The 23,543-nt window shown below is 42.5% G+C and overlaps 1 protein-coding gene across 2 annotated transcripts in view; it reads left to right on the plus strand.

Moving 5' to 3' along the window:
* Positions 1-23,543, plus strand: part of cdh4 (cadherin 4, type 1, R-cadherin (retinal)) — a 214,489-nt gene that overhangs the window by 167,505 nt on the left and 23,441 nt on the right. For both annotated transcript variants that reach the window (XM_040002896.1, XM_040002897.1), the window contains exons 7-9: positions 1,187-1,331; positions 15,268-15,440; positions 23,035-23,172. In XM_040002896.1, coding sequence (XP_039858830.1) covers positions 1,187-1,331; positions 15,268-15,440; positions 23,035-23,172 — 456 coding nt within the window. The remainder of the gene's footprint in view (positions 1-1,186; positions 1,332-15,267; positions 15,441-23,034; positions 23,173-23,543) is intronic.

Raw genomic sequence — 23,543 nt, forward strand, 5'->3', positions numbered from 1 at the left:
CCGTGTTAATGTGTGTAAACATGTGTCTGAATTGGTGTTTGGAATGCTCAAGCAGTTCGGCTAGGGTTCGATGAATCCTTGACAGACAGGCACAAAAGCCGACATGATCGGTGGTGTTTTGGCAAAGGCAGGTGCCGCCATTCAATCTTTCATGTCGCCCCACAATGCATCACGGTTTCCTGTAAATAGGCTGACAGGAAGACCCTCCTCGACTGTGTGCAGACAAAATATTTTGCTGCCAGCGTGTCTGTTTTAGCCAGAATGAGAGCCCTTCTCCATTTAACAAGCCAAGCTGTGATTGATTAACATTTCTGCAGAGGATACGAATGTGTATGCAATTGAATGAGAGTAATGTAAGTCATGGTGAACAGTGCCAGTTTGGTTCCAGGGCTATTACAAAGCTTTGCGTTATATTAGATATCATTAGAGGGGACTGGTGGGGAGAAGAGGGTGTGTAAGAGCAGTGGTGGAGATTAAGACATTCCACTGCAGATGATGATTGCTTTTGTCAGTCTTGCCTGTTCAAGCCCCCACACCTCCGCACTGCCTCTTTGTATTTTCATCTCTCATTTGCTTCCACAGGACTCATTCACTCTTCTCTTCTCTTCGTCCCATCTCATTCGCCGTTTTTTTCCCGCCCCTTCTTTCTTTCCCTCTCTCCTCTCTCTTTCTCTCTTCTCACACTGTGAATTGTCAAGGAACAGCTCATCAGACGGAGACATCCATCCAAATGGATGGCTTTGTCAGAACAAACTGAGACAAACATTCTCCCTGAACAAAAAGAAACCACAGCTTGAGCAGCAACACCTCTCTGATATTTTTCAGGCCTCTGGCTGTGCTAACAACAAAATAGGTGTTGTTTGTGTGTTTGGAACATTTCACTGCTTTGCCCCTGTCTGTGCTGTTGTGGTCCATGCCAAAGTACCAACAGGATACTCATGCCCTGTTGGCAGACATGAAAAAGAATATTTGCAGATTATATGAAGATGCCAATTAACAAAGTCGAGGAAGCTGTTGGTACTGAGGTTTTTCCTTTCTGCAGAATCTTTGCAGAGTGTCTTATGCATCAATCCGATGCCTCGTTATCAGACTTAGTTGAGCTATATATGGAATATTCATACAACCTCAAATGCTGTACTGAATGCTAATGATATCATTTTTTTCTTTCACTTGGGCCTTTTTATAGCTGCGTGCACATGCAGTGGACATGAACGGGAACCAGGTGGAGAACCCGATCGACCTGTACATCTATGTGATCGACATGAATGACAACAGACCCGAGTTTCAAAACCAGGTGTATAACGGCTCTGTGGCAGAAGGATCCAAACCAGGTACCAATTATTTCTACTTGTGATGAGATCATGAATCTAATACAGTCTAATGTGAAAATGTAGATTATTCAGCCATAATGTACAAAAAGTTGTCTGCAGTCTTGAGCAAGTCATTTTTTAAGCATTAGTTCTCCAGACTTTTTGAAGGTCACATTTTTTCTTTAGACAGTCCTTGTACCTGACCATTTTCACTGGATTTTTCTGCTTGTTTGTTTGTTTATTAGGTCATTTTAAACTGCCATATACATTTTTCTAGCATAAAAAGTCACCTAACTCAAGGAATGAACCTGTGCTGTCTATACACATATCTAGCGACTCAGCAAAGAACCAATTTTAAATTGTTACCTTCAGGCATTTTAGCTTAATTTGTCCCATTTTCTTTAGTTAAATATATGAAAGGATAGATTTAGGTATGCCAAAGACAGCACAGTTTAACATGAAATGTTAGTTTTGCAAAGTATTTCCCAAAGAGGTAATAGCTAATAAACTGGGATACTCTGAACTGGTAATGGAGTGTCTGTAAATGATTTGAGGAAACTGGGCAAGTGGAGGACAAACGAAGAAGTGTCAGGCCTAAAAACTGTCAGATGAACAGTATCTTTTCAATTCAATTCAATTGAATTTTATTTATATAGCGCCAAATCACAACAAAAGTCACCTCAAGGCGCTTCATAGATACAGAGAAAAACCCAACAATCATATGACCCCCTATGAGCAAGCACTTTGGCAACAGTGGGAAGGAAAAACTCCCTTTTAACAGGAAGAAACCTCCGGCAGAACCAGGCTCAGGGAGGGGCGGCCATCTGCTGCGACCGGTTGGGGTGAGAGACGGAAGACAGGATAAAAGACATGCTGTGGAAGAGAGACAGAGGTTAATAACAGATATGATTCAATGCAGAGAGGTCTATTAATACATAGTGAGTGAGAAAGGTGACTGGAAAGGAAAAACGTAATGCATCATGGGAATCCCCCGGCAGCCTACATCTATTGCAGCATAACTAAGGGAGGATTCAGGGTCACCTGGTCCAGCCCTAACTATATGCTTTAGCAAAAAGGAAAGTTTTAAGCCTAATCTTGAAAGTAGAGATAGTGTCTGTCTCCCCAACCCAAACTGGAAGCTGGTTCCACAGAAGAGGGGCCTGAAAACTGAAGGCTCTCCCTCCCATTCTACTTTTAAATACTCTAGGAACAACAAGTAGGCCTGCAGAGCGAGAGCAAAGTGCTCTAATACGGTGATATGGTACTACAAGTTCATTAAGATAAGATGGGGCCTGATTATTTAAGACCTTGTATGTGAGGAGCAGGATTTTGAATTCAATTCTGGATTTAACAGGAAGCCAATGAAGGGAAGCCAAAACAGGAGAATTATGCTCTCTCTTTCTAGTCCCTGTCAGTAGTCTTGCTGCAGCATTTTGGATTAGCTGAAGGCTTTTCAGTGAGTTTTTAGGACATCCTGATAATAATGAATTACAGTAGTCCAGCCTGGAAGTAATAAATGCATGAACTAGTTTTTCAGCGTCACTCTGAGACGGGATATTTCTAATTTTAGAGATGTTGCACAAATGGAAGAACGCAGTCTTACATATTTGTTTAATATGTGCGTTGAAGGACATGTCCTGGTCAAAAATGACTCCAAGGTTCCTCACCGCGTTACTGGAGGCCAAGGTAATGCCATCCAGAGTAAGAATCTGCTTAGATACCATATTTCTAAGCTTTTCAGGGCCGAGTACAATAACCTCAATTTTATCTGAATTAAGAAGCAGAAAGTTAGCGGCCATCCAGGTCTTTATGTCTTTAAGACATTCCTGCAGTTTAACTAATTGGTGTGTGTTATCTGGCTTCATCGACAGATAGAGCTGGGTGTCATCAGCATAGCAGTGAAAATGTATGCTATGTCTTCTAATGATGCTGCCTAAGGGAAGCATGTATAGTGTAAACAGAATTGGTCCTAGCACTGAACCCTGTGGAACTCCATAATTAACCTCAGTGTGTGAAGAGGACTCTCCATTTACATGAACAAATTGGAGTCTATTAGATAGATATGATACAAACCACTGCAGTGCAGTACCTGTAATACCTACAGCATGTTCTAATCGCTCTAATAGGATATTATGGTCGACAGTATCGAATGCTGCACTAAGGTCTAGCAGGACAAGCACAGAGATGAGTCCACTGTCAGAGGCCATAAGAAGATCATTTGTAACCTTCACTAAAGCTGTTTCTGTGCTGTGATGAGCTCTGAAACCTGACTGAAACTCTTCAAATAAACCATTCCTCTGCAGATGATCTGTTAGCTGTTTGACAACTACTCTTTCAAGGATTTTTGATATGAAAGGAAGGTTGGAGATTGGCCTATAATTAGCTAAGACTGCTGGGTCTAGAGATGGCTTTTTGAGTAAAGGTTTAACTACAGCCAGCTTGAAGGCCTGTGGTACATAGGTTGATCATATTTAAGATCGAAGAATTAATTAATGGCAGGACTTCTTTGAGCAGTTTTGTAGGAATGGAGTCTAAAAGACACGTTGATGGTTTGGAGGAAGTAATTATTGAAGTTAACTCAGAAAGATCAACTGAAGAAAAAGAGTCTAACTTAACATCAATGGTACTAAGAGTAGCTGTAGATAATATTACATCTGTGGGATGATTATTGGTAATTTTTTCTCTAATGATAAAAATTTTATTTGTGAAGAAGTTCATGAAGTCATTACTAGTTAACATTAAAGGGATGGTTGGCTCAAAAGAGCTCTGACTTTTTGTCAGCCTGGCTACAGAGCTGAAGAGAAATCTGGGGTTGTTCTTATTTTCTTCAATCAGTGACGAATAGTAGGATGTTCTGGCTTTGCGGAGGGCTTTCTTATAAAGCAGCAAACTATTTCTCCAGGCTAAATGATGATCCTCTAAATTTGTGACACGCCATTTCCTCTCCAGATTACGAGTCATCTGCTTTAGGGTACGTGTTTGAGAATTATACCACGGAGTCAGGTACTTCTGATTAGAGACCTTAGTTTTCACAGGAGCTACAGTATCCAGAGTCGTACGTAGTGAAGAGGTAAAATTATTAACAAGATAATCGACCTCTGTTGGAGTAATATTTAGATAGCTGCTCTGCTCTATGTTGGTACAGGGCATTGAAGACGATAACAGTGGGTAGATTATATTCTTAAACTTAGTTACAGCGCTTTCAGAAAGACATCTACTTTGATAAAGTCTACTCTCCACTGCTGTGTAATCAATTATTGTAAATGTAAATGTTATCAGGTCAAGTCCTAAAAAACATGTCCGACAATATTTTTACGGACCAGCCTTTAAGGTGTCACGGATAAATACAACAATATAAAACCAGTACCGGTACCAAAAAAAAGATTTATTCATTACAATGGGAAAAGATCCAGGGAAACAGAGTTAACTATAAAAGCGGTAAAAAAACGATAAAAAATTTCACATCCAAGCCTCAACTCTCGTGGCCCGGTACCAAACGACGCATGGGCCGGTACCGGTCCATGGCCCGAGAGTTTAGGACCGCTGCCTTACACAGCCTGAGAGATGCAAATGGCCCTTCGGTTAATCCATCTGCTGTTGACTGAATCATCAAAAAATAGTCTCAGTGGAAGGGTGGTGCCATTCTTAAAGAAGGGAAACACGGAGAAAAGGCTGAGGTTTGCCGAATTTTACAAGAACTGGACTGAAAATCAACAGGCCTTATGGAGTGATGATGGGGTTCAACTCGCCAACATGATCAAAAAAGAGGTCAGAGAGAGGCACAACAGCAAGTGTGTACAGCCTACTATAAAACACAGCGGAGGTCTGTCATGGCTTAGGGCTGCATTTCAGTCAGTGGTGCTGGAGATCTTGTCCAAATTGATGGATTTATGAATACAGAAAAGTACAGTCATATTTTGAGCATCCATGCAATACTATCTGGAAAGCATTTGATTGGCAATAGCTTCAATTTTCATCATGAAAATTATCTCAAACATACTGCCAATGCAGTAAAAGCATACCTGGATAGAAAAACACACAACATGGATTGGCCTCCCCAGAGCCCAGAATACACAGATATAATGTACATAATTTTGAGTTCAGCGACTTACAAGAAATGTATGTCATCATCATGCTGGTGAATCTGTTTAGAAATCATAAGAAAATACTCCTTAGAGATATTAAGAATCAAATCAGTGTCAACTAACATCTCCCCAACAATACGAACAGCTCAATGTTAGAAAACATGACAAAAAGAGTAGCGTACTCGGCTCTGCATTTAGACTTACTTGTTATTACACTCACAGTTGTGATTAGAGAAAATGGAAAAAAGAAAAGGTTTTATTTGTCTGCTTCAACAGTGCAAGGTGTGAGTGCAAAATGTTTCTGTTACAAAAACAGAAAACAAGATTTAAATATCCTGCCTTCACCTTCAAAGTCTTCACCTTCAGAATTCACCTACCCTGCTTACATGATGCGGCTCCCTCCAGCTGCATCCTTTTCCTAAAGATGAAATACAATTTCCGGAGTCATTGCCTGACACATTGGAGACGATCCAGTCAATGGCACAAATGGTCAGACCTGCACTTCCAGGAAGCAATCCAAGTTTAGCTAGAGCACTGCAGCGCAAACAGTAGCTGGATGGTAGAGGTGGGCGATATAACCTAAAAAATGATATCATCATATTTCTCAAAAAATCACAGTAATGATATTTGTGAAATACTGAGCATTTCAAGACTGCAGCTTTGATGACAGACTACCTAATACACAGTATGAGTGCATTACTGCAAAGTACCATCAGTAGCATTATAGTGCAATAGCAATGACGCAGCATAAGTCAAATGCAAGCACAAAAATAGCCAAGGTTGTGCATTCCCTGGAAAATTTAAGCAAAACTATAACATAACTGCTGAACATGTGAACAATAACAATAACTAAAGTAACTTCACGTCGTAACGTCTCAGCACAATAAAATTGTCACATAATAAAACTGAAACTGAAAAGTGGACATAGAGTATTTTTTGCTTGAGATGTTGAATTTCAGGTCGAGTTTTTTTAACCAGCTGCTTAAAGCCCTCCTTTACCTGCAACCACGTCAGTGATTTCCATCCACTGTTTACTGTTCCTGTCATACGGAGCATTCAAGCAATGCTCCTGTCTCACATCACCAGCTGCTAGCATCTTTTTCTTGCATACCATCATATCATAACTGTGCACCCCTAATACTGATGTGTTATACATACAATCTTGTTTTTAAGGGGAGAGTCTGGGAACTCGACTGAACTCTGGTTAAGTAGTTTTAAGTCAACAGCTTTATTTCACTGAACTAATCTAGTTAATGCGCTGATCTGAAAAGGCTGCCTTCAGGCCTTCAGACACAGTATAACAAATACAAAAACTACCTGTAGTGCTAATAACTGTATAACTAATAACCCTAATTTGTCAAAGGATGGGGCAGCTTCACAAATTCTTATTGTTTGACTTGGTGACTGGGGGTGGGTGGGGGGTATAGGTGCTGTAGGGGCTATAAAATACCTGCGAACACAAATCTGTAATTACTTAATACCCACTTAATACAGCAATCTCAATCACTGCATGGAAAATCATGACTCCACGGCCCTTTTTGTCATCATACTGTGCTCTTCTCAAGATAACTAATGTACCAGTTCATTGGAAGCTGTGCGGTAGCCATATTTACATTAATTATTACTGAGACTTGCAAAAAAACTAGTTGTTTATGGGCCCTTTTTACATTAGCTTATAAGATCAATGTTTCATCGTGACTCTTGGCTTTTTCTCGTTGGGTTAGACAAGGGCACGTCGGCGAGATATTTATGTTACAGCATCTTGGCTGGATGCATCATTATCAGATTCTGCAGAGCATGGAGAGATGTAGAGCTTCTCTCAGAATCAGGGAACAGAGTTGCGGTCAGTGCGAAGCCAGAGACAAGAGCAGAATGCACAATGTCTCGACTGGAAGAACTCCTGTTTTAACAATCAGACCCTGAGGACCCGTGTTTGTCTTCACAGCGTTCAGATATTGTTCTGCTGCAAGTTTAATCTCAGGGGGATTTATAAACAATATAGGAACGCATGTTGCGCATGTGTATGTGTTGGACTGCGTGTGTGTGTGTGTGTGTTTGTGCACGTGCACGTGAACGCTGGTTACTCCTCAGTGGAGCGTGGGTCTATATACAGAGCTCCTAATTAGCGAGGGTAACCAGACATTCCAAAAGCTACTTTCTTTGTTTTTCACTCTGATTCTCTCTGTGTAGTTTCAAATGAAAGAATGTAATGACAAAAAGTGTTTGAATTCAATATTGCATTAAGCCGGGCAAAATCTGTGATACCAATTAACAACAAAAACGTTACACTCTGTACAATATAATTGCTCTGCCCTTCATTACGCAATCACTGCCAAGTAACACTTGTTTGCGGAGCACACACTGTTAGGTGACAAGATGGGCTGTGTGTTTGTTGTTTAAAAAACAGTCATATTTCACGTGGAGGAGCACGGCCCCTTTTTGTTTTCTTTTGTACAGTCATTCGTCTGAAATTTGATGAATTTTAATTAGAAAAATAGACCGCGTGTTGGTCTAATTGCATGTTTAGTCGAAGAAAACAACGATTTATCTTCAGCAGAGGTTCGAGACATACTTTTATACTTTTCTGGCCCATTTAAGCGTTTAATACATCCTCAGCCAGTTAAATCTTTTACAGCCTATTAATAGATCCAGTCTAGGATTCCAGTTAAGTGCTGCAGAGCTTTGCTGAAGTTAGTTTTTATACCCACTATTTCTAATTAGCGAACCTGGCAGACAGTTGAATGTGCAGTCAAGTGCTTTTGAAATATGTATCCTGAGTTTGACTCAAATCTTTTTGGGGATTTTTTTTTGTACCCACTGGAATCACTAATACTTTAAATCACTAAATCTAAGGCAGCAAATTAAAATAAAACATTAAAACATACATTTGATAAAAGAACTTAAATCTCCAATACAAATAGAAGGTGCTGTGAGTTTAGCAATAGTGTATTTGCACTGGATTTGTCCCTTTTTTTCGTTTTCTCGCCTCGTCCCACCTGTTTGACCTGTCTTCATTATTTGTGGCACTTCTTCTTGCTTGCCGGTGGATTATATCATGAGGAGGAGCACTTTTACATAAACTGACATTTTCAGTGATTAACAAAAAAAAAGACTGTGAAATCTCTCAGGTGTTGCCCAGAGTGACACACTATCTTTCCATGCTGGCAACAGGTGGAGTGAAGCCTGTCACAACACAGCAGCTGACAGGTGCTGCTCTGGGCAGCAGTGCTGCTGTACACAGTATCTCTCAGTATGCCTTGATCTCAGTCTCCCAGTGCACACAGCACATTTAAAAAGCATTAAAAGAATTCCAACACATTTTTCCACAAGTCCAGAAAAGTTGTGCTCATATTTCAAAACAATATTGCCACACCAAAAAGAAATGATGTAAGTTTTTATGTGACAGGTTAAGACTAAAAAGCCTGAACTATGAAATAAATGCCAGAAAATTGGCTTATCTTAAACAAATTAAAAAGATATGAGGTGGTTATGGTTAAAAATATCGTACAGTGATGATGTAGAGGTTGGTAACTATGTATCAAATATGATACACTTGGCATTACAGGGTTAAAACTTGACAGCACACTCAATTTTGTGTCCAGAGTCAAGCTGAATTTTGTCTGTAATTTAAGAACCTGCAGGCATATTTTCTCTCATGTTGATGCTCTGAAGGAGAGTTAGTTTGTATCACCATAATGACAGATGTCTCCACGGCTGAGTCTTTCAATGCTTTGGCCTCATAACAGTTGGGTTTTCAGCGTAAATTATTTAAACAGCTTAGGTTAAACTGTCTATAAGTGTGCCTTTCGTCTTCAGTATGCACAATAGAAAATGTATGAGGCAGTTCAAATGGTTTTGTAACTCCACCCCTAAAATGCAAAAAATTCACCTGAATGCATCAAGCGCCGGGTGTATCACTTTCAGCATCGACAGATGCAGCTATCAGAGGTTCTCTGAAGCATTACAACACACCCTCATAGCTAGCACTGTGCGAAAGCCATCAAAGAGGAAGTCCTACAGGGAACCGCCCTTATCGCCGTCACCAGATGTTACTGTTAGGTAGAGATCTGATCGCACAACCAGGCAGGATCAGCTCTGAAATCCACACAACTGACACTTTCTGTCACCAGGACCTTGCTCAGCCCCAACAAACCTGTGAGTATTGGAATTAATTTTTTGCAGGTAATCAAGTCTACTCATGCAGTGCTCCATATTCAGCTTATGTCAGCAAGGAATGAATAGAGCTGAGTCTGAATATAAAGGCATCGAGTAAAGCTTGGTGAACCTGCTACTCCTCATGCAGAATACAATAAAAGAAATCCCCTGCAAGCCTCCTGTGGCTAAATGCCTATAAGCTCAGGCTGACATGCATATTGAAAAAACAACAACATACATATCAAACGCCAGTGTCATCAAAAAAGGACACTAGAATGGCCTTACACTCCAGAAAATCTCTGAGACTGCAGCATGAGACAGTCCTTACATCGTGTTAAGTGGGCTCAGATAAAGATTTGTCATGATGGCGTGACTTCTTCAGAAAGCTCTTGTGTTCTGAGGCTGCGGCGTACTCAGAACATCTGCCCTGTGATGTTCTGTCCTTCTGCTTCCCTCCCCCGTCTCCCTGACTCTGACAGCAAGTTGTTCCCTTTTATGGACCCTCTTTCTCAAAAAGGACTTCTGAAATGAGAGAGGAACATCAAAAACCAGCAGCAGAGTGCCTTCTCTCACAGTCGATTTACCCTCCCGTGAGGGAGGGGATGGGGGGGGCTGGATTCCCCCCCAACGAGATTTAAGAGAACTTCCCTCTTAAATCTCTGTATCTGGGTGGGGGATGATTAGGAACTGGCATAGGAGCAGGGAGATGTGGTGATGGAGGTAAATAGAAGTGCTGGGGCTCAGTGGTGTTTCAGTCAATTTTGGGGTGTGTATCACACTGTGATCCCTACTGGCCACAGGCGGAGGTTTACAGTGCCACTCCAGAGAATACATCAGGGCCACGTGAATTTTTATTGACACAGAGGTCCTGCGGTTAGCACTTCCGCCTTAAAAAAAAGGACAGTTTGTGTCACATAGCGTTTTATTTGTTTTACCAGTTTGTTCTTACAGGGCTGGAATGTGTAGTAGAGATTCAATTTTAACTTCAGAAACTAGCTATGGGTAAAAAAAAATTCTTCTAAATTCATTTTGTACTTGAACACAAGAAACATGTTTCAGCCTCTCAGCCAGACTAATAAACATTCTCCTAAAACCTCAAATTTCCTTGGTGTTCTTTTGTAATATTGCAGCCGTCAGCTTTCGGCTGCTTCTCTGATATGTTATGTTTTCCAACCAGGTGGGATGGCCGCTGGCTTCAAATAGTGTGATGCTCCTGAGCCTTAAGCAGATTCTTAAACATATTGTTGGTCTTTTCTCTTTCAAGTCAAAATCTCCGCTGTAATTTAATCGACCGCACAGCACTCTGACATTCAGGGCGTGCATGCATCTGCAATCTGTTACCCATAAACCATCTCTTATGTGTGTTTGCAGTGAATAAAAAGCCTTCAGAGTCACAAGAGGTGCTTTCTGTTTTTAAATTACGGCTTTGTTTATTTTGACTTGTAATGAAATGTATTGCAGTTTGTAAAGATTAATGACGTGTGAGCAGCAGCTCTTATAACGCTTTGTCAAAGACTACTTGACCTTTAACCAGAATGGATCAAGCTGAGAAAGTGCTGGCTCTCTTACACTCGTGCCAAGAACTGTAACACAAGCCCGATCGAATCGAAACATTTTAACTTGAAGCAGAGGCTCGGTACATACAAATCAGTCCAGATATCTGGCAGGAAGGTATGTAAAAACACACACACAGACGCACACAATGGGAAAAGGCAGAGTCAAAAAATCCCACTAGTAACTAGGTCAAATTACCTCCTGGAGAACACAAGGCTGAAACACTTGACACAAAGGTACTGAGACTGGCACCGAGCGAGGGGAACGTAAAGGGCCCTTTTCAGTACGCTAACACATCTCCTCTCTTTACTCACTTGCATCTCTTCCTCGCGTTTTAGCTAATCCCAGCAAGGATGAGAGAGAGGTGCAAGAAGGAGATGCAAAGAGAAGCGATAACGCTGCCAGATGAGAAATTCTTTGTTTCCATACTGCTGATCTTAAATGACATCGCTTATTAATGTCATGCTGCACAGCCGGATCACCTGTCACAGTGACTGGTACAAGTAACCACAGAGCTCTCTACAAAATGCAATAATTCTTTACTCATTAGATATTAAGTTGAATAACTGTGACTTATTATTAATAGTAATGTAACAAATTAATGTGTGGATAAGTAATAATTTCTTTCAACTTCCTAATTGAATTGTTGTTACATAAGGATAAACTGTGCCTGCGTAAGATTTGTCACACGCACAATAGCTTTGAGCTGTGATCTGTGTATCCTTGTACGCAACACTACAAAGTAAGAAAAAAGTGAAAGCAATATATAAATACAGTCTCTGGCCTCATGTGGAGGTGTGTGGCATTGATGTAAGATTTCCACAAAAGTAGTGTCCTCGCTTTCTTTTGCAGGACCTCATCTTGGCTCGCGGTCTCGCTCCCTGATTCCTTGTGCAGCATTTAAAGACTTGCACGATCCCTGATGGTGAGGGAGATGATGACAGGACATAATTTCTTAAAGCTCTGGTAGAGTGTGAGAGGAGAGTGACACAGGAGGGACTAACAGCGGAGGTGACAGCACCAGCAGGAAACGTGGTGACAGGATGAGATGGCAGGTGTAAACAATTAGAAAATAATAATTAGCACCTAAAAGCAAGAAAAACCAAACCTTAAACAGCAGAGTGGGATGGAACAGGATCCCACAGCTCCCACTTTTACCCACCTGTGTTTTAAACACCCAGCTTTCTCACAGTACCAGTTTATATAAACCCGATGACATCATCTTGCTCTGCTAGAGAGAAAAAAATATATACAACTGTTTTTGTGGGTTAAGTAGTTCTCACAATGACAGGTTAACTGATCTCCATGTGTAAAATCAGTGTGGTGCTCCTCTTGAGAGCCAGCTAATGCAGCCGTTATTAGTACACATGATTCAGCCAGGACACTTTTGGAGCTATCCAAGCTTTGAAAGTACTCTTACTGACATCTCACCAGTGTGCATTCAGCGAATGAATCTGACTGTTTTTGCAGCTGGATCCCTGGACGCCTGAAATAACTTCCCTCCACTTTGCTATTCTCTTGCTCGCCTGCATAATGAGCAGCCTTTGCTGCCTGTCCTTCACATGAGCACAGGCTTCTGCCTTTGTGGTCCTGGATGAAAGTCGACAGGAATAGATCAGCAGACACGGCTGATGTGCTGTGACAAAGAAAATATTTTTGAATGGTTCAAATGGTTGGACTGAATTCCCCGTCTCCTCAAAGTGTTGTGGACACCATTAGAGGCTCTTGTGTGAAAACTCCCAGTCCTGCTCATCACTCCCGCCAAGATTCACCAGGCTTAAGGCTTCTCTCTTACCTTCCTTACCTCTCAACCTCTATTTCTCCTTCTGGCTCTCTGCCTGCACTGCCTGTACTGTACAGCAGCCACTCTTTGCTGCTGAAACGAAACCTCTATCTTCCCTCCACTGATTAGAATTATTATCCTCTTGTATCGTCCATCCCCTGCCCTCTCGCTCCCCGACTTCCCCTTTATTTTTTTCTTTTAGTGGTCTTTACAAACTCTCTCACCACTACGCTCCTCTTTTATTTCGTTTTATGCCCTGCAGTTTCCACCTTTCCTGCCTGTCTTTGTGTGCACCTCGCCAGTCCTGCTATTTCTGTCCATCTCTATCCTCCTTTTCCCTTTTTCTTTTCTTTTTTTTTTTTAACTCCGTCTTCTCTCTAATTGGAAGTCGGCTGTTGACTCGGACTGATTAATGTTTAGGCAGCAGATAGACCTCACCAGTGATCTCTGGTCACGTGATTGGAATGGCCAACAATATACGCGCCTGCTACCAAATTTTCAGGTCCAACGATTTTAGCAGGAAGGCAATTAGGATTTGGTATTAGTGTTCAAATTAAATCGGAATTAAGCAGGCTCAGAGTTTAACCCTTTCAGCCATAGCCTTTCCTTTTTTGGTTCTGAAAGCCAGCAGTCATCATATGACTGAATGAAAGCTTCATGTGTGAACATGTGATTTCTCTGGTCCTGTTCTTGTGTGGAAGGCTTCAGAGGCTGATTATATACCGATGCCCCTCGGTGGAATATGGCTCATTGTTTCCTCTTTCCTCTCTTCTTTTCCTTGCTGTTCGACGTGACAAATCCTGCTTTGAAAATTAATGAAGTTTGAAATAGAAATCGAGGCTACAATTATCCCGTCCATGCACGGTGTCACAGGAATGATGGTGCCATCTAGACCCAATTACAGGAATGGAGACACCTGTAACGGCTCAGACCCACAGGGGACCGCTGAATCTGCCACCGATCCGGCGGCTTCCCAGCTTCAGCTGAAACATTTAAATTTATGCTTTGGAAAGAGTCCAAGTCAAGCTTGGTGTTTCTACTTCTGCTTTAGAACATACGTGACACGTGACCAGTTTGATTCACTTTTGATATGACAGTTGAACATTTGTGATTAAGTGCCTGCTCAGCACGGCACCGACCACCCACCACCAAACCCACTGAGGTAAGATTAGTCGCTAAGTTGCTTTTTTGATCCCCCTCACATGAAAGCAGTGGCATGTTTTTAAAAGAATCTAAATGAATATTAAGTCAATAAATTAGGCCGCGTGCATCACGCCAAACGCATCACCACTCTTCCTTCATTTCTTTTAACGCTTCAGCTCCTTTGTCCTTGTCCTCCTCGCTTTGTGTTTTCCACTACTTACACGCTCTTCTCATTTAAGCATGTTTGTGTTTCAGCCATCTCTTCTCTCTGCCTTCCTCCTCCTGCAAGCTGACAGCCTTTTTTTTTCCTCTCTCAGCGGCAGCAGCAACGGCAGCAGCAGCAGCCTGTAAATGGCTGCCTGATGGAAAGTGACATTTTCACAGAACCCTGAGAGGGAGGCGAGGTGATCTCTCCTCTTTCCAGCACCAAGTGCTCCTAATTGCCTGGTCACATTTGTGAGCCCAGCTGACAAACTCGTGCAAATCAATAATTCTGCTCGGGGAAGATGCAGGGACACAGGGCCTCTCACCCTGAAACATGCTGAGAGGACACAAACACGCACATGCATACTAATGCATACATGTGCCTGGAAGGAACTGTGGGCTCATACACACCCTTCCTGCACACATCCTTGTGAGCACTCCCTCTGCCTCTCTACCTCTGTGCTGTCTGGCTTAAATGGCAGTGTTTATCTGTGATTCTAAGACAAATAGGGAGAGTGTATTGAAGCATTAAGGGCAGCGACAGCGCGGCCGAAGGCTGAAATAATGGATGGTGGAAGTAGCAGAAGACCCGGTGCTCATTACTAAATGGACTCTGCAGAGGTGGAAACTTTGCCCCGCTAGTTTGAAATATATAGACCACCAAACAGCGCAGCTTTAAAATGGGAGCTTATTTAACAGGTTTTGTTTGTGTGTTTGTGCTGTGCTCTGTAATAGCTCTGACTCTAAAAGATGTTTGCCAAAGAACGGTACGCCACAGCAATTTGAAAAGTCTTGATTGACTTGTTTCAAGTTTTTGTGTCTTCTGAGTCTTCACACGCCCGACTTCCTTCTCTTTGATACTTCAGAAAAAATCTTTAACAAACAAAGGCACTTGAAAAGCCCTTTTTAAAAAATTTTATTTTAATGTATGCCTGCTTACTTTTTCTTTTTCTTTTTCCCAGCCTGACCTCTTCTAGTCAAGCCAGCATAACGCGTATATATCCGCTACAGTTTTGAATCTTTCTCTCCGCAGGCTCGTCTGTGATGCAGGTTACCGCCACAGACTCGGACGACTCCACCACAGCGAACGGCATGGTCCGCTACCGCATCCTCTCCCAGAGCCCCCACAGCCCCATCCCCAACATGTTCACCATCAACAGTGAGACTGGAGACATCATTACGGTGGCAGCCGGCCTGGACAGAGAGGTCAGTGTAAGCTGTGTGTTCTGTGCTCCCGTTACTTACATCAAGGATTCACTCTGCATCTCATTTGTGCCCACGCAATAAAACAATTATGAAGGTTCAGTTATGTTATGCGTCCATTAGTCTGTGTTTAGAGTCACATTCTTATATACTACTAAAGAATAAAATGTTGTTACTTTATCTGTTTTTCTACCTAATTTTCTGTGTGTTCATCAAAAACAGTCCCAGAACAGTGATGGGCCTTGAAATTAGACTATCACTACTTATTACAGCAACGTAATAAAGATTCAGCATTCGCGAGCACACGAGGTGCCCACTGGGGTGCATGTAATGTAAAGTTTATCATCAGAGTGTGTACACAGTGCTCTGTGCGGATGTCCTTTTGCCCTCCACTTTGTTGTGGCAGGCAGCCATTATATTACAAGGGCACCGACTGTGTGTGCTTCCTCCAGCACATTGCAGCACATTAAAAAATAGCGCAATAAGAAAGACAACCATCCCCTCCTGTCTGTGTGCATTTTTGTAAGGCAGTATAATCCCATCCCCAACTTTTAATGGCATTTAGTGTGTGATCTAGACTCAGTCCACATAGCAAGGTAAGCGGCTTTGTTGTTTAATGCAGGCCTAGGCGAGACCTACGTTATCCCATTTTGCCAATTGTTTATTCCAGATTTGCATAAGTTCATACTAGACTTTACTAGTTATTTAACAGTTTCTTAACTTTTACAATGAGCTTCCTTGACTTCTATATGCATACTATGCTTTTTTTTCTGAATAAACAAATGTATAAAGACCCAAATAAATAAATCCACCTGCAAATTCCCAAAATCTAATTTTAATCGCAGATTATAACAAAGCCTTTAAAAAAAACAAAAACAAGTCAGCCGCATTCCCCCTTTCACAAATGTCAAACCGAGCACAAAATTACCTCATTAATTTTGATTCATTTGCGTGTCTGCTTATTGTGTGTAAATAAAAATGACCGGCAAGTATCTCAGCACGCAGAGCAGGGCAGGCATAATGGGCGCGTAAATCCAGCACCTCTCTGCTGACGAGGTCGCAGGAGTGTTCTTTTCATTGCCTTCGTTTGCCTCATCCGCTGTTGCCGTGTCTGTTGCTCGCTGTGGTACTTTGCCAACCCACACACCACCGAAACCACAGCGCTATCCTCCATCTTATCCTGCTAATGAGAAAGGTCACCGGGGGTGAACTTTTGTTTTTCCCAACACCGGGTTACTATGGGCAGCCACGTTTTATCAGGCGTTTCGTGTTGCAGACACTGTCTCAAACACAAATGCTCAAACCTATCCCCTATACCGGTGCTAAAAATCGGCAAAAACATTCAAATTCATATGCCTTCATTATGGGGGATAATCTCATCCCCATAACTTAGTTGGCTGATTTTATTGCTGGCATAAAAGCACCACTGAGTGTGTCTCATAATGTTTATATTCTGAGAAATCCCACCGGTCCCTCTCAGCGCTAAACCTGGCCAGCCAATACATTGAGAATGAAAAACAGGATTTTACCAGCAGTACAGCAAGCGTATTTAGAGAATAATTATGGTTAAAATATCAAGAACAGAAGCAGGTTTTGATAACAGAAGAGACAATACATCAATGCTTCTTCCTTATCCAATTTTTATATGGAGCTGGCATGGCATGATAGCGTGGCACATTTGTGGGACAATATAAATGAGTCTAGTGAATGCGGGCCAGGTCTGTGTCCCTGTTTCCAGCTTGGCCCAGGCTGCGGCAGTAGCAGCTGATGTGAGTGAGGGAAAGCTCATTAATCTGGACACATCAAGCCAGGCACAGTCCCACCTGCCTGTGATCCTCCCACAAAAAACTAGGACACACCTGGGAGTTCACCCACCTGCTGTCAAGGTCATCAACACAAACAAGCACAGACACATGGGCACACGCGCGCATACACCCGTGTCGTAAATAGGCAATGCCGCTCATACCGAGTAAGGAGGAGCAGCGAAAGCAGAAGAATGAGATCCCAGGTGTTGCACGGGGGGGTCTGAGCAACCGGTGTGGTATAGGCACCTGATGTTATGCAGAGTCATGGGCATTCATACTACTTGTATTGACAGTGAATAAACAGTTTGCGCAGCGCATATCCCCGCCCATTTCTCATTCTCATTTCTCGCGCTTTAACTAATCTTCTTCCCTGGTTCTGGCATCTAATTAGGATATTCATGTGCTAATTAAAAGGTGAAGCGGCGGCTCGTGAGGAGAACAGGAGGTTAGCTCGGTATCACCTGCCTCTGACACCGCTGTACACCAATTATTCTGCCTCACTCACAACAACCCTTAACCCTCCACACACTCCTGCCCACAGGCTCATGAGCTAAATATAAATACAGTAAGCACAAATGTTTTTATGTCATCGTCCACTGGGTTTAAGGCACTTGCAGTTTCGTACATGCATGCTGTTCTAAAAAAAATAGGAATGAAGAAACAGTCTTCTAATGAAGTGCAGCTCAGATGCAGCAGGTAGCAGAGTGGGCCATTTCAGAGTGCCACAGCTGGCACGGACACTCTCCCTTTGCGCCCTCTCCCCGTGGCTTCAGTTCCTCTGGCAGGCGTAGCTGTTTCCTTTCATTACCCCAGGCTGTCTCAGTCTCCCATGAGCCCTGGGTTGGAACAGTCTGGTGTGGCATGGTGCTGAGTTGCCAGGTGCCAGCTCAACATTGGACCGTCTCAACGTCGATTAGGACATCGCCTGGACTGCCTCAAGGACATGAGTGCCCACAGCCTGGCTCCATTAGGATCTGCAAAGCCCAACTGGGGATGTAGGCTGAGAACTGGCATCCGATATAGTCCCGCAGCTTTATCGCCTCTGAGTTGCTGAGTTATGTTAATTCACCTTCTTGCTCTGGAGCTCCAGAAAGTGAAGCCATCGGAGGATTGTGAGCTGGATGCTGAATGAAAAGTATTGACGCGTGTAGGGAGATGTTGACAGTTTGTAGTCAACATTCAATCAAGAACAGGTCCGCTCACTATCTGCTTTATTATGTGGAGCAACACGGTGCTGAACTGGGCCACATTTGTCAATTCTTTGCTTCTCTAGTCTTCTGTCAGGACTTGTCTGTACGTCTTGGTAATTTTATTAGAGATAAATCTCTAAATCTCACTGGCCTACACATCTGTACAATATAGCTCACATTACCCCAAAAAGTCAGGTTGTAAGCAGACAGAAAAGGCGTTTGAGAGAAATAGAAATGCAGTTTCTCTGTTTCCATATAATGCTGCAATTGGTAGAAGAGGACTAGAGAGACTGAGAAGCATCCCAGCGCATATTAACACATTATAAGGAATTCCAATAATTGCCCCATGAAAGTATGATTTGAGAGAGGAAAAGCCCAAAGGCCCCACATCTTAAAGCCTGTGCATAATATCTTTAGCTAAACCTGTACTAAATAATACGTTTAGTTGATGTCAACAATATCCTGCACACCACAATGTTTCTGTATTTCCCGGCCGTAGATTTTCCTGATTTATTGGAGAACCAAATATTCTCACATCCGTTCTTGTTGAATCAATAAACAGTCTCAATATCCGAAAGACTAGACTCAGATGAAAGGTGTTTGCCCAGTACAAACTGGGAAGTGTTGCTCTCTTTTTCAGACTGCCTGTTAGGACACCATTTAGGTCCAGACTGAGATATCTTGACAACTGCTAGATGGATTGTTGTGAAGTCTTTTTAATATCCATTGTCTCCTGGGATAACTGACTTTGGTGATCCCCTGACATTTTCTCTGGCACTGCCAGCAGCTCAGAGTTTTCTCTCATGTAATGAAATATCTCAAGCTCCGTCAGATGGATTTGCACACTACAGACGTTGATGCTTCCTAGATGATGTGTCCCGAGGATTTTGATGACTTTTTCTTTTTCCTTCTCTTGAAGGTAAATTTGAGTTGCATGTATGGCGTGCTCCTCACTGATATTTTCACTGGGGGTGCATCGCTGTGCCTGTGCAGATCACAGGTATAAGTGTGTAGCTAAACACCTAAGGCGAACTGAAAGTGATACGCAGATCCGATTTTGCAAAGTTTGCATTGAATTCTCACATTTGGCCACGAGCCTTGATGTTGACACACAGCTTTGTTCAGCTAAACAAGCACTCTCTCAACACACAAATACACCTAAGTCAAGCTGTCCTGTTTGCACAAAGAGGTGATTAGAGACAAACCTAAACAGTATAAATAATCAAAACACAAGATATAAGCATGGAAATAAGATTAAAAAGAGCCGTAAATATGACATTTCCACCAAACTTTTTTTATATGTTTATAACATGTTGGAGCCAAAAATTTAGCAATAGCACGTGCATCATGTTCCTGTTTGTTTAACTGATTTCCTGTGCAACCCAACTCATGGAACCTCTTGCTCAGTATCTCTGTTTTAGTCTGGCAGATTGTTATATTTGTGACTCAGAGCATTTGCGCTGATTGCGTAAATGTGGAGGGATATCTAATCAAGTAGCTTTAGAGTTTATATCCCACATGTACCAACATGTACCTGAGTCAGTGTTGCACTGTGTGCTGCTGACAGTGAGTCTCAGCTGGCTTGTGTCTTCAAACCAGTGTTGAGCTGTTCCTGTCCTTACACCAACCCGAGGGACCTCCATGTGAGTGAGGAAGAGAGAACAGGATGCATGTTTTTTGGTACTAACAGGGGAAAAATGTAAAAATGGAGAGTAGCTGTGTGGACTGCGAGTTTCCGCACGTCTACTTGTAACTATAGATTTCTCTGATTTTCAGCGGCATCGGTGTAAGAGAAGTGAACTGGAGCAAATTGAACTGAACCCAACTAAAATCTAATGAAATGGAATCGAACAGCATCAAATCAAATTGTGTAAATTTAATTGATGTCAGCTGGACTGAGTGGAAACTGTAATGGGGTTCAGTGACACTGAGGGAGTTGCTGAGGTGGTCGCTGGGAGAGAGTAGTCAAAGGACGACAGAAGCTGGTTTTCGCAGTTTTAGGCGTGTACTGGGCCATTTGAGACAGATTGTAAGTGACAAGCTAATGACCGTGGCCACTGGGAGCCCGGTAAGCCAGAACACAATCCGCAAACGACGCATTTACAAAAACAAGTCCTTTACTCATCTGGTTGCGGTCTCTTTACCCTCTTTAAGTGTGCCTTCACAGCATGTCTGAGTGAAACTGCACGCTCAGATCAGGGACAGTTCGCTACTGCGTGTGTGTTGCTAGAGGAGCACTCCTCTCCACTTGCCTTCCCAGTTCTGACCAGGATTTTCCTCGACTTTGTTCTTGCTAAGATTGCCCCACTGGACCATTTGCCTCCTAAGAGCTGCCAGCTTTTTCCACTTGTCCTGATGGCTGCCTGGCTTGACATGTTGAGTAGCTAACATTGATAGCCTGAAGCCATTGCTTACCTCAAGCTCCGATATGGTAAACTACCTAATTTGGTCCCTGTGAAAAAAGGGATTGAGTGTTGTTGTTGTTGGCGGAGCTCTGTGTGCAGGTGTTTCTGTGACCTCTGATGGTTTTAAGCTTTTGCAGATTAAGTCAGTGACACTCGAGAACAGCAAGGAAGTCTGGACTGTTGCTGCTGGTCAAGCTGTACTTCCTGCCAGTGTTGGACTCTAATCTAACAGAGAGATTTTCTGTTCAGTGCTTCCATAGGACTCATTAGAGAGCCTTTTACTGGTTTTTTTTGGGTAGCCACTTTTGGACAGCAGAAAACGCTTGGCTGTGTGCGCGTGCCTACATGTGTGTGTGTGTGTGTGTGCGTACGCCCAGCGTGTAAGTGTCTGAGTGTCCCACCTGTTCCCACTCACTGGAACGTTAGCGGATGTGGACAGATGAGGATGTGCGCGCTAGCAGGGCCATAAACTCACAGCTACTCTCAGATGAGTGATATAACCCTGCAGGATAGAGTGCATCAGCATCATCCGCTACTGTCTGAGAGCTCCACCTGCTGGCTCAGGTCCAGGCTTTTTTTTTCTTCACCTGACCAAGAAAGAACCGTCCATCAAAGCTTAAGCCTATTAGCTTCCTGCAGCCATCTGGTGCTATTTCTAGACTGATGTATGTGACCTGATCTAAATGAGTCTGCAGAGAGACACATTCATTGGATGCTCTATTTACTGAAGCTCTGTATGAGGGGAGATGGTATTGATATTTCATTATGAGTCTAATAAAGGGCAGCCAGTATTGAGTTTTCATTAATAGGCTTGGTTTGGTGCAGATTAACATGTCTGTGCACTTCATAATGACTTGGAGAGATGCTAAATGACTCCAGCTGGCTGTTTTAACTGGTCTGAATGCTTTGATCTAAAAATCAACTGCATCCTTCACTATTGAAAAAAGAAAGAGTGGGAGGGAGAGAAGGCAATGTAGGGATATAGTGTGAGATTCTGGCAGAGATGCAGGGAGAGAAAAAAAATACACCAAGCTAAGATAGCAAAAAAAGATAGGAGGAGATCAAAAGAAGCAGGGAGTGTGCATTAACAAAGAACACACAATAAACCGGAGTGGGGTGGGGAGGACATGAGTCAAAGAAATTAAAAAGTAAAGAAACTGCTTTCTAAGCAGGAATGTGTAACTGCATTATCTATAGCTACACGGCCTCTGGCTCGGTTTGTTCTTGTTCCCTCAAAGAGTCTGTCATAAGTGCCACTGGCCATCAAATTGCTAGAACTTGTTTCCTCAGCACATATTGTAAAGGTAGCATAGCAACAAATGAACATTAGAGCACTGGTAGAACTCATTCTGGATCTTCAGCAACACAGCAGGCCCTGTGAAACGAACAGTGCCCTGTCCTTGACGTTCATTCCTCCCACAATGGAGGCCTGAGCCAAGTGGATTCATAAAAAGGGAAAGAGACTGCAAAGCCACAACGCAGAGAGGCTTATATGCTGTCAGGATGGAATCACACTCACACAGAGACCTCTTTCCAGTGCTGAGTCTAGGGACAGTCTGAACTTTCAGCACCATGGACAGTGTCGCTGCAGTGTGGATGTATTCTCTCTGTGGGTTTTTTTTGTATCTAAAGAAAGCTTCGTGTTTGATTTTTCTTTTTGTTTTCCTGGTCATTGCACTGTACTATAGCAGTCTTTACCGCAGTGCACTCTAGGGTGACACCCGCTCGCACGAAATAAGGCCCATTCACCTTCTGGTATTATCCAAAGCACCGTGGTGCATCTTAAAGTGGCAGCACCACCATTAAAATGAGTGATGATCCAACTCCATTCTCTCAGCAGAAAGCCAAGACTTTTAGTCAGTAATGGATGGGCCTTTTAACAACGCATTGCTCCCTTTCTGCAACTTTGTGTGTTTTGTTTGTGCATGTGTGCTACTCGCTATCTGGTATCGAGCAGGTAAAGTCTTTGAGCAGACTCCAACTACTCAGTTGTTCCAGTAGTTGGTCAGCAGTAAATGAATAAATGTTTACAGCTGACCAACTACTGTAAATAAAAAAATCAAAATAAATAGTTGGGCAGGCATGTACAAGAGCTGAGAGGGCTTTCATTCCAGTGTCAGTGTGAGATGGAGAAATACTTTCTGTTTGTACAAGGATTTGATGACTATCGTTTGTCTTTTCCTGCTTGTTTTTACAGAAAGTCTCTCAGTACACCATTATTGTCCAGGCCACTGACATGGAGGGCAACCTGAATTTTGGACTCTCCAACACAGCCACCGCCCTCATCTCTATTACAGACATCAACGACAACCCGCCTGAACTGACAGTGAGGACGGTGAGTCTTGTCTGCACTCGCAGACTGAAGCTGTACTAGCCTGCTGTATGGGGCTGTATGAGCCTTAATATCATTCTATTTCTGTCCTATTGTTTTCATGCAGAATACACTGAAAAAAAGACCATGTTGGATTTACTTAATTCAGTAATGGACATTGGTTGCACACAACTGTTTTGCTTTGGCAGAAACTTAAACAACTTAGTTAAATCAACACAACTTATTCATATTCAGTAAACCTGTGCATTTTGTGTTGATTAAACGTGATTGAAACATGTTTAGATGAAGTAAGTTGAACTCGTGGACATATTAATGACGTTTATAACGATGTCGCAGGGTGTATTCCAAGAACTATCAATAGATACTACTTTAAA

Source organism: Simochromis diagramma, unplaced genomic scaffold (assembly GCF_900408965.1).
Source record: "Simochromis diagramma unplaced genomic scaffold, fSimDia1.1 OVJJ01000646.1, whole genome shotgun sequence".
NCBI classification, from domain to species: Eukaryota; Metazoa; Chordata; class Actinopteri; order Cichliformes; family Cichlidae; genus Simochromis; species Simochromis diagramma.